At 44.5% G+C, this 11,903-nt stretch overlaps 1 protein-coding gene across 1 annotated transcript in view; it reads right to left on the reverse strand.

The window, feature by feature from the left end:
• Positions 1–11,903, reverse strand: part of BPTF (bromodomain PHD finger transcription factor) — a 109,017-nt gene that overhangs the window by 56,913 nt on the left and 40,201 nt on the right. Inside the window, exons 9-12 of the mRNA XM_082272102.1 lie at positions 11,771–11,902; positions 7,942–8,071; positions 7,726–7,858; positions 7,446–7,643 (exon numbers count right to left, since the gene is read on the reverse strand). Coding sequence (XP_082128228.1) covers positions 7,446–7,643; positions 7,726–7,858; positions 7,942–8,071; positions 11,771–11,902 — 593 coding nt within the window. The remainder of the gene's footprint in view (positions 1–7,445; positions 7,644–7,725; positions 7,859–7,941; positions 8,072–11,770; position 11,903) is intronic.

Consider the following 11,903-nt stretch of genomic DNA (forward strand, 5'->3'; position numbering starts at 1 on the left):
CGGACAGCCTGGCATTCATGGTGACCACTGTCCAATACAAGGGGAGGAAGGATTTGCCCAGCCGAAGTGCCAGGGAAAGAAGCCACCATATCAGGGACTCCTTCATTCCCCGAGTCAGCCGGATCTGATTGTCCAGAGACTGCGGAGTCTTGTCCCATTTGGCCAGAATCTCACTTTGCAGGGACCTCGGATGGAACTGTGCAAACAGAACCGCCTCAAAAGGTGGACACCATCAGGCCCAGCACCCGCATGCAAGTCCGGAGGGATGACCATCTGCTGGACAGCAAGAGATGAATGGCAGCCTGCAATTTCTGGAGTTTTCCCAGAGGAAGGAGCACACTGGTTAAGGCCGAGTCCAGAGTCAGAGCAGACTTTTGGAAATTCAGAATCCAGCCAATCTTCCGCAGAGTTCGTATGGCGATTTACAGGTTTTCCACCAGAGCAGTATGAGTACCACGATCCCCTGTTGGCGTAACAATGCTAACACTGGGGCTAACGCTTTTGTAAAGACCCGAGGAACAGAGGCAAGACCAAAGGGTAACGCCACAAACTAAAAAAACGGAGGAAGCGCAGGTATTCACATATTGGAATGTGAATGTAAGCATCCTTGATGTCAATAGAGGCAAGAAAATCTCCCTAATGCAGGGATGCCACCACTGTGCGATTGGACTCCATCCTGACATTCTGCACCCGCACAAACCAGTTCAGCGTCTTGAGGTCCAGGATTGGATGCACGTTGCCTTCCTTCCTGGGAACCGTAAACAGGTTTGAGTAAAAACCCTGAAAACGTTCCAAAGTCAGAACCGGGACAATCACCCCTTGAAGTAACAGGTCTTGTAGCTGTACCGAATGACTTTGTGGACCCACTTGTCATGTACCAGGGAAGTCCATGAGTCTGGAAACCAGCAAAGACGTCTCCCCACCCCCAATACGGGTGAGGGCGCACCCTTATGCTGAAGGAGCCTTGTCGACGGGTCTGGAGAAGCCCACTCTCGGCTAGTCAGACCAGGTTCGCTTGGATCCTCCAGATGAGGCCCTGAAAGGCTTTGAGCCCTTGTTAGTTGATCCTGAGGGCCGAAAAAACTTCTTACGAGCCAAGAAGGAGGGCCTAAGTCTATGACGAGGTTCCTTGTCCTTAGTAGCCTGTGGAAGAAAAGTACTCTTTCCCCCTGTGAGACCTTTTAATGATGTCATCCAGGGTAGCCCCAAACAGCCGATCCCCTTGAAAGGGGAGATCAGTCAAAGCCGTTTTAGAAGTCAGGTCCGCAGACCAGTATTTAAGCCAAAAGACACGCAGAAGGACCACTACCGAAACGGAGCTGAGCTACAGAAACTGCAGCCCCTGGACAAGCTGGTCTGCCAGCTCAGCAAAGGCAGCGGGGAGCTGTTCTCCCTCCAGATCGTGGTGTAAAAGCTTAGCCCTCTTGGTCAGTTTGTGACACCAGGGCAATGGTGACTACCGGCCTCAGTGCTGAACCAGCCAAAGTGTACATATTGCGGGCCACAGCCTCCGCCTTCCTGTCAGCCGGATCCTGAAAAGGCCAGGGACTCTTCAACCAGAATCATGGTTGCCTTGTTCAATCTGGAAACCAGAGGGTCCACCACCGATGAAACAGTCCACTTCTTAATAAGGGACTCCTTATAGGGGTTAACGCCTAGTAAATTGCTTAGGGACCCCGAGCGGACGCATTGGTCGTCCCCACTCTTTAGCGACAATTCTGTCAAAATAGGCAGGGAAAGAAAACACCTTTGCCGCTCTAGATGGCTTGTGAGTGCCAAAGTGAAACCTGCGCCACCGTCGCAGCTGCGTCCTCCATCTCCAAGGTCTCATGCACGGATACAATCAGTGCTTCCACCAGCGCCTTTTCGTGCGCGGTTGCAGATGTGGAGGAATCATCCTGCCTATCTGAGGACTCCAGGAGTGTGGTCACAGACCCAGTAGGGTGACCCACGTCCACGGCGGCTAAATCAGATTCAGGATCTGATGAGACAGATGAGGCAGGGGAAGGCGGGAGCGCTCTTTGCTAGCCCATTGCCCCAAAGCCACCTCCAACCGGTACCTACAGAACTACAGGACCACCGTCAGTGCATCAATAGATGGTTGGGACCCGAATAGGATGGTAGGTAGGATGGGGAGGCGCCTGACAGGAACCTGAAGGTCCGACCATCCCAAGGAGGGGCCCATGTCCACCCCCAAAACCCCTCCAGGGGGAAAGGGGGCAGTTAGCCACCATACCAGTAGCCAGAACCAGAACCTCCTCTCCATTTAAATGGGGGGCTGTCGGCCAGGAGGAACGCTGCGTCTCGGGCTGAGACCCAGTCATATGCGACCTTGCGAGGCATTTAACTCGTAGACCAGCCCTTGTCCATTGGGGCTGTGTCGCGGCCGACCTAACGCAGAGCTGAGGTCTGTGCGCGCTCGCTGGCCAGACTGGGGTGACCACTGAATCTAGATTGTAAAAGGGATAAACCTATGCGCTACCAGTAGGTATAAGACGTAGGAGACGAAAAAACAAATTATTTATAAATAGTGGAACACCAAGGACTAAGCAGCCAATTCAGTAGTCACCACATACCACAATAATATATGAAATAGAGAGAATCAGCGCTCAGATCCTTAAAGATGGGTGGACCACCCAATAATTGGAAGAATAAATATGTAAAACACGTAGTAACAGATGTAGTAAAAAAAAAATTGATGATGCAGCAGTAAAAAAATATCCGCAGTGTAGTATAAAAGATGACATGATCAGTCAACGGTCATAAATAGATAGAATAAATGCATAAAAAGTATACTATAGATATAATAAAGTGATAAGTGCAGAAATGGTGATAAACTACTAAGGACCAGTAGCTGAAAATGTAACGGTGATTCAGCTACATAAAATAAGTATAGACAAAATATAAATCCAAATGTGAAATATAGTGAAGAGATTGATGAAAAAAAATTAACACTATAAATCCAGAAAGTCTCAAAATATTATATATATATATATATATATATATATATATATATATATATATATAGATATGTGCTAATATATACAAGTGCTGATATTAAACATGAATCAATGAAGTGCTAGAAAGGCCATAAAAAAATGTAGTGACTATAAGAAGATGATTCCGGTGAATAAGTAGAGTGCTCAAACGTCCAAAAAAAGATCAAGTGGCTAAAAAGATAAAAACAATAATTCCGGTGACAGCCAGGTGCAGTGGTAGGTGAGCTAAAAAAAAAATCCAGCATTGAGTGTAATGGCCGCTCACCTCCATTAACACTCAAATGAGCGTTTAGGTGCAATCGTTCACCATATAGGACCTCTTGATCTTCTCCAGTAAGTATAATGCTAATACAGGTCCTTCTCAAAAAATGAGCATATTGTGATAAAGTTCATTATTTTCTGTAATGTACTGATAAACATTAGACTTTCATATATTTTACATTCATTACACACAACTGAAGTAGTGAAGCCTTTTATTGGTTTAATATTGATGATTTTGGCATACAGCTCATGAAAACCCAAATTCCTATCTCAAAAAATTAGCATATTTCATCCGACAAAGAAAAGTGTTTTTAATACAAAAAAAGTCAACCTTCAAATAATTCTGTTCAGTTATGCACTCAATACTTGGTCGGGAATCCTTTTGCAGAAATGACTGCTTCAATGCAGCGTGGCATGGAGGCAATCAGCCTGTGGCACTGCTGAGGTGTTATGGAGGCCCAGGATGCTTCGATAGCGGCCTTGAGCTCATCCAGAGTGTTGGGTCTTGCGTCTCTCAACTTTCTCTTCACAACATCCCACAGATTCTTTATGGGGTTCAGGTCAGGAGAGTTGGCAGGCCAATTGAGCACAGTAATACCATGGTCAGTAAACCATTTACCAGTGGTTTTGGCACTGTGAGCAGGTGCCAGGTCGTGCTGAAAAATGAAATCTTCATCTCCATAAAGCTTTTCAGCAGATGGAAGCATGAAGTGCTCCAAAATCTCCTGATAGCTGCATTGACCCTGCCCTTGATAAAACACAGTGGACCAACACCAGCAGCTGACATGGCACCCCAGACCATCACTGACTGTGGGTACTTGACACTGGACTTCAGGCATTTTGGCATTTCCCTCTCCCCAGTCTTCCTCCAGACTCTGGCACCTTGATTTCTGAATGACATGCAAAATTTGCTTTCATCCGAAAAAAGTACTTTGGACCACTGAGCAACAGTCCAGTGCTGCTTCTCTGTAGCCCAGGTCAGGCGCTTCTGCCGCTGTTTCTGGTTCTAAAGTGGCTTGACCTGGGGAATGCGTCACCTGTGGCCCATTTCCTGCACACGCCTGTACACGGTGGCTCTAGATGTTTCTACTCCAGACTCAGTCCACTGCTTCCGCAGGTCCCCCAAGGTCTGGAATCGGTCCTTCTCCACAATCTTCCTCAGGGTCCGGTCACCTCTTCTCGTTGTGCAGCGTTTTCTGCCACACTTTTTCCTTCCCACAGACTTCCCACTGAGGTGCCTTGATACAGCACTCTGGGAACAGCCTATTCCTTCAGAAATTTCTTTCTGTGTCTTACCCTCTTGCTTGAGGGGTCAATGATGGCCTTCTGGACAGCAGTCAGGTCGGCAGTCTTACCCATGATTGCGGTTTTGAGTAATGAACCAGGCTGGGAGTATTTAAAAGCCTCAGGAATCTTTTGCAGGTGTTTAGAGTTAATTAGTTGATTCAGATGATTGGGTTAATAGCTCGTTTAGAGAACCTTTTCATGATATGCTAATTTTTTGAGATAGGAATTTTGGGTTTTTCATGAGCTGTAAGCCAAAGTCATCGATATTAAAACAATAAAAGGCTTGCACTACTTCAGTTGTGTGTAATGAATCTAAAATATATGAAAATCTAATGTTTATCAGTACATTACAGAAAATAATGAACTTTATCACAATATGCTCATTTTTTTTGAGAAGGACCTGTATATGCCGACAATCTTATGGTATTCTGGAACAATATGCAGTACTTCAAGGTATATATATATATATATATATATATATGGGTCTCAGCAATGGTAAACTGTATAATCCTTTCCTTTTTATGCAATATCCTCCTTTAACCACGATATGTCATCAATTTCTGGGACATTCACTCATTGCGATTAAAATATAAGAGGGAAACTCTCATGGTGCAGTAAATATGGGTAAAATTTTAATCAAAAAATGCAGATAACTTACAGTTCGATACAGGAAGATGCGTAGAACAAACACAGAACCGCTGATGCGGTATACTCCGATACTTCCGGTCTCAGCCGTAGACAGGAAGTGACGTCACCACGGCTTCTCCCGACGCGTTGCGTCACAAACCACGTGACTCTCAAGGGGTTGACTACCCTCGGCGGTTCTGTGTTTGTTCTACGCATCCTTCTGTATCTAACTGCAAGTTATCTGCATTTTTTGATGCGGTATTACTCCGATACTTCCGGTCTCGGCCGTAGACCGGAAGTGACGTCACCACGGCTTCTCCCGACGCGTTGCGTCACAAACCACGTGACTTTCTCAAGGGGTTGACTACCCTCGGCGGTTCTGTGTTTGTTCTACGCATCTTCCTGTATCTAACTGCAAGTTATCTGCATTTTTTGATTAAAATTTTACCCTGATTTACTGCACCATGAGAGTTTCCCTCTTATATTTCAATCGCAATGAGTGAATGTCCCAGAAATTGATGACATACCGTGGTTAAAGGAGGATATCGCTTAAAAAAGGAAAGGATTATAAATTTTTTTTTTTACCTGTTTGAGACCAAGCGTCCCTGTCGGCTGTTTTGTTTCAGAACAGACAGGGATAGTAGGAAGCAATTTATTATTTGCAGGGGGAACGACAGAACAGCACTTCACAGCTATACTGTAACTTAACCTGCGTTAAAAAAAAAAAAAAAAAAAAAGAAAAGGATTATACAGTTTACCATTGCTGAGACCCATATATATATATATATATATATATATATATATATATATATATAATGTGTATGTATGTATATGTGTATATATATATATATATATATATATATATATATATATATATATATATATATATATATATATATATATATATATATATATATACACACACACACACACCTTAAAGCACTGCATATTGTTTGGAGAATACCATAAGATTGTCGGCATATATAAGCATTATACTTACTGGAGAAGATCAAGAGGTCCTATATGGTGAACGATTGCAACTAAACGCTCATTTGAGTGTTAATGGAGGTGAGCGGCCATTACACTCAATGCTGGATTTTTTTAGCTCACCTACCACTGCACCTGGCTGTCACCGGAATTATTGTTTTATCTTTTTAGCCACTTGATCTTTTTTTGGATGTTTGAGCACTCTACTTATTCACCGGAATCATCTTCTTATAGTCACTAAATTTTTTTATGGACTTTCTAGCACTTCATTGATTCACGTTTAATATCAGCACTTGTATATATTAGCACATGAATATATCTATATATAATTTATTTTATTGAGACTTTCTGGATTTATAGTGTTAATTTTTTTTTCCATCAATATCTTCACTATATTTCACATTTGGATTTATATTTTGTCTATACTTATTTTATGTAGCTGAATCACCGTCACATTTTCAGCTACTGGTGCTTAGTAGTTTATCACCATTTCTGCACTTATCACTTTATTCTATCTATAGTATACTTTTTATGCATTTATTCTATCCATTTATGACCGTTAACTGATCATGGCATCTTTTATACTACACTGCGGATATTTATTGTGATTTTTTTATACTGCTGCATCATCAATTTTTTTTACTACATCTGTTACTACGTGTTTTACATATTTATTCTTCCAATTATTGGGTGGTCCACCATCTTTAAGGATCTGAGCGCTGATTATCTCTATTTCATATACTGAATCTACTGTATTTTCTGGCGTATAAGACTACTTTTGAACCTCAAAAAAATCCCCCAAAAATGGGGGGTCGTCTTATACGCCGAGTATAATATCTCCAAGGTAACCGAAGTATAAGTATTACCGGTAGATGAAAATTAGGGGGGGGTCGTCTTATACGCCGGAAAATACGGTAGATTATCCAGCCCGTCACCCAATCCGGCAGTTGATTGGAGATCTCACAGGAAAAATCAAGGAGAAAATATTGCCAGGACCAGAGATCCCAGCAAGGAACTAGGTCCTTACTCCTGACTAGTTAGAAGAAAACTGAGTACCTATAGCAGAGAGAGGAAGTATACCCCCTGCCCAGTGTCCTATTCCTGTAGGGGGCTGTTTATATAACCCAATGGTCATGAAAATCAGGAGCTGTGTCCGTCAATGAACCAAAGAGGAAATTAGATTTTTGGGGACACATGGAACACACAATTTAATCAAAGAGGAACACCCTCAGAAATAAAGCAGGCTGAAGGATGTCTGTGGGTTGTTTTTTTAATGGACTGTACCTTTCTCCGCAGGCCCAGTGTCCTGGTCCATCAAATGTTCCCTCTCACTGGCCTCAATCTGCTGTTTAATTTGGTCCCTCTGGTCCTCCTCCTCCTCCTCTTTTTTCACGGCCTTTACTGGTGGTGGATCCGGTTTGCTCTCCTCCGCCTTGGGGGAATCAACATCCATCTTGCTTTCAGCATTTTCACTGCTCTTTTCTGGAAAGATTCATTTACATTAAACACCCCGATAGAAATAAGAATAATCTCTTACATACAGACAGAAGGCTTTCCAGCTCACCCAACATCTTCCTATAGTTCACGTTGGTGTTCCCAGGAAGACGCGTTAGAAATCGGTGCACGTGAGTTTTGCTGATCCAGCACCACCCTCCGTAGCCGGTGACTCTGTACTCCTCTCCCTTTTGTTTCCAAACCTTAAAAAAGGAGAAAAAGAAAAGGCTCTGGTATATGTATTCACAACTCTTCCCTATAGCTCAAACCCTGGAAGGCCCAATACCTGATGTTTTATGGGGAACGTGTACTTGACCCAAGTCGCCTGCTGCATCGTTTCCTCCTCCTCCTGCTTCCGCTCCTTCTTCTTCCCTTTGTCCTTCTCTTCTCTTTCCATGGATGTCATCCTCCGTAACCTGGACAAATAACACGCTGTAAATGCCTCGAACATTCACCGGGAAACGATGCCAGTAAAAGTTAAATTGCCTGAGCCCTTATCCTAAAAAATGTCTCCATCATGACCACCAGGAGCAGCCTACATTCTTTATGCATCATTCATTGTCACCATTTAATTCCTGGAAGGAGATGGTGGCTGAGGATGACACATTTTCGTAAATCCAGGCATATGTGCAGGTTTTGATTTTATGTTTGACACAGATCATCCCACTGCTGCTGCCTCTTACTTTGTGATTTGCTATGAAGGTACAATGTTGCAGTCTGATCACTGGGTGAGAGGTGACTGAGGAAATGCTTCTTCCTGCCTGCAGCAGATGAAGACATCATCTCACTAATCGGAACTCAAGAGCAGCTTTACAAGTGGTTGTAAAGGCTGCAGGTTTTATGCATGAAGGTAGAAAAAAAACCTTGTATGTGCTGCTCCCACCCCTAAAACTTATTTGAGCCCTATCGTGATCCAATGAAATGCACAGGAGCCTCGGCTGCCCCGGGTCTCTCTTTCCTCATTGGCTAAGACAGCAGCGGGAGACATTGGCTTCCGACTACTGTCAATAACAGCCAATGAGCTAATAAGAAGAGAGCTGGGGTGGGGCCGTGCCGCAGCTCTGTGGGTCTTATCGAAGCACAGAGCGGCACTCCGGAGCGAGCACCAGTAGCCACACACAAGCAGCTTCCTATTGGAGGCACTGGTCAATGGGGAGGAGCCAGAAGCACCGGCAGTGGACCCAAGAAGAGGATCGGGGCTGCTCCGTGCAAAACCATTACTACAGAGCAGGAAAGTATGACACGTTTGTTATTTTTGTAAAAAAAAAAAAAAAAAACTTTAATATCTCTTTAATGATAAAACGTGGCGTCTTTATGGACTTTGTTTTGTGCACTGGTGTGCAGTCATGTTGGAACAGGAAGGGGCCATCCCCAAACTCCTCCCACAAAGTTGGGAGCATGAAATTGTCCAAAATGTCTTGTTATGCTGACGCCTTAAGAGTTCCCTTCACTGGAACTAAGGGGCCAAGCCCAACCCCTGAAAAACAACCCCCACACCATAATCCCCCCCTCCACCAAATGGTTTGGACCAATGCACAAAGCAAGGTCCATAAAGACATGGATGAGGGAGTTTGGGGAGGAGGAACTTGACTGACCTGCACAGAGTCCTGACCTCAACCCAATAGAACACCTTTGGGAAGAATTAAGAGTGGAGACTGTGAGCCAGGCCTCCTCTCCAACATCTGTACCTGACCTCACAAATGTGCTTCTGGAAAAATGGTCAAACATTCCCATAGACACTCCTAAACCTTGTGGACGGCCTTCCCAGAAGAGTTGAAGCTGTTATAGCTGCAAAGGGTGGGCCAACCCAATATTGAACCCTACGGACTAAGACTGGGATGCCATTTAAGTTCATCTGTGTGTAAAGGCAGGCGTCCCAATACTTTTGGTATTATAGTGTGTATCCCTCAATGCCCAGGCAGTGTATCCTTGGGTCACCATATTTTCACTCTGTGCTGGACACTGCTATCCACTTGAAGATTAGGCCTTTTCTGACACTTATTTACATTTAAAAATCAGCATTTTTTTCATAGATAATAACTTCTATACATTTTTTTTTTTTTTTTTTAGCAGAGGCCTTAGAGAACAAAATGGCGGTTGTTACGGTTTTTTTCAAAGCTCAATAAATAACCTAATTTTTGGTAAAAAAAAAAAAAAACAATATGGTGTTACGCAAGTAAATAGATACAAACATGTCGCTTGTGGAATGGCACAAAACTACGATATTTAAATATCTCCACAGGAGACACATTAAAAGCATTACAGGTTACCCAGTTTAGAATTTCAGAGAAGGTCTTCCGCTTCATGTATTACTCTCACTCTGGCGTTCGCGGCAATACCTCAAGCGTGGTGCAATTTACGCTTACATATGCATGCGGGACGCAAGCATAGGGGGACGAGGGTGCTTTAAAAGTGTTTTTTATTTTATTTTTTATTGCAGTCACAAGGAATGTAACTATCACTTATGACAGCAATAGGCAGTGACCGGCACTCTTTATGGAAAGATCTGGGGTCTATTAGGCCCCAGATGTCTCCTCTGCCCTTAAATCATCTGATTACACCAAGACAGATGTGATCAAATGCTTTTAAAGCAGAGCCCCACCCAAAAGGGGAGGATCACTTATTCCCCCCCCCCCCCCGCTGCCACATTTGACACCTTTCCGGCCCCACCCCCGCTGCCAGATTTGGCACCTTTCTGCGCCCCCCGGTCATCCAGCGCGAATTGCGCTTGCGCAATAGGAAGCAGGAAGTAAAGTCTCGCGGCTTCACAGCCTGTTTCCCTTAGTGGAAGTGCCGGCGCCTGCACCCCGAGCTGATGGACACATCGGTTTGAGTTGCCAACATCATGGAATCCTTGGACAGGTATTTGTAGCTGCTGACTTTAATTTTTTTTTTTCCCCAGGCTGGAACTCTAACCTTTAAAGCGGAGTTCCGGCCACAAAATCGACATAGTCGATTTTGGGCCATCCGCTTGCTATAGCTCACCTGAAAAAGAAATGGGTAGTTAGGATTTTTTTTTTTTTTTTACTTACCTTGTAATTGCAGAAAAAAAATACCTTCTTTCCACTTCCTCCCTCGGCCGCACGGCCCGCGCCGTTACTTCCGCTTTGCAATGATTCCTGGGAGCTGAACGTCATCGCTCCCAGGAATCAATGCGCCTGCACCGGCCCCTCTCGTCACTTCCGGGGCGACGCTGCTAAAACAGCTTCTGGACATGCCCAGAAGCTGTGAAAGAATGCGGCGTCGCAGCGGAAGTGACGAGAGGGGCCGGTGCAGGCGCATTCTGGGAGAAGAAGACACGGAAGAGGATCGCGCTGGCTTCAGCTGCCCACAAGAGAGATGGCAACGCTGGAGAAGAAATTTTAAAAGTGAGTATTTCTTCTTGCAGGTAAGAGCGAACCGGGACAGATCAGAGGCTATCCATTGTGGAATGTACTAGCCCTGACTGTCCCGGGGTATGTTTATTGAAATGTTATTTTTGTGGCCGGAACTCCACTTTAAGATTTAAAAATGGCGCAGTTTACATCCAGGGAAATCGCAAGTGATGACAGCACTCGTCACTTTCGGTTTCCTAAACCAGAGAGTCCATTGGAGACCTTCTGGTCCTCCATGGGCTTTGTGGTGAGCCGGAGGAAGAGGCTTCAGTTCCAGTCTCTTTGGTGGGACAGAGATGCTGGTGAGGTTCTGGCGGTGGGGCCATACCTCCCGCCACCTGTAAAAGAAAACGTAAATGTACATTGTACATATGGGGTAGTGATGGTGAACCTTGGCAACCCAGATGTTTTGGAACTACATTTCCCATGATGCTCAACTACACTGTAGAGTGCATGAGCATCATGGGAAATGTATGTACATATGGGGATCATGGGAAATGTATGTACATATGGGGTAGTGATGGGGAACCTTGGCACCCCAGATGTTTTGGAACTACATTTCCCATGATGCTCAACTACACTGCAGAGTGCATGAGCATCATGGGAAATGTAGTTCCAACTCATCTGGGGTGCCAGGGTTCCCCATCACTGCATAGGGTATAATAACAACATTATGGGAGGACAGGCGCCTGCTGAAACAAGTGACCACATGACACTCAATGTTTTTAACACAATCATTACCTGGTGTGACCCAAACAATCTTTCCATATTGGTAACATGACAACAGGTTTAATAGCACACTCCAGTATTGCTAGCGCCAGTGCAAATTCCCGGGGTTTGCTGCACATCTGGACTGCCTTAATCCAGTTGGATC

This window comes from Pelophylax lessonae (assembly GCF_965119305.1).
Source record: "Pelophylax lessonae genome assembly, chromosome: 11".
NCBI classification, from domain to species: domain Eukaryota; kingdom Metazoa; phylum Chordata; class Amphibia; order Anura; family Ranidae; genus Pelophylax; species Pelophylax lessonae.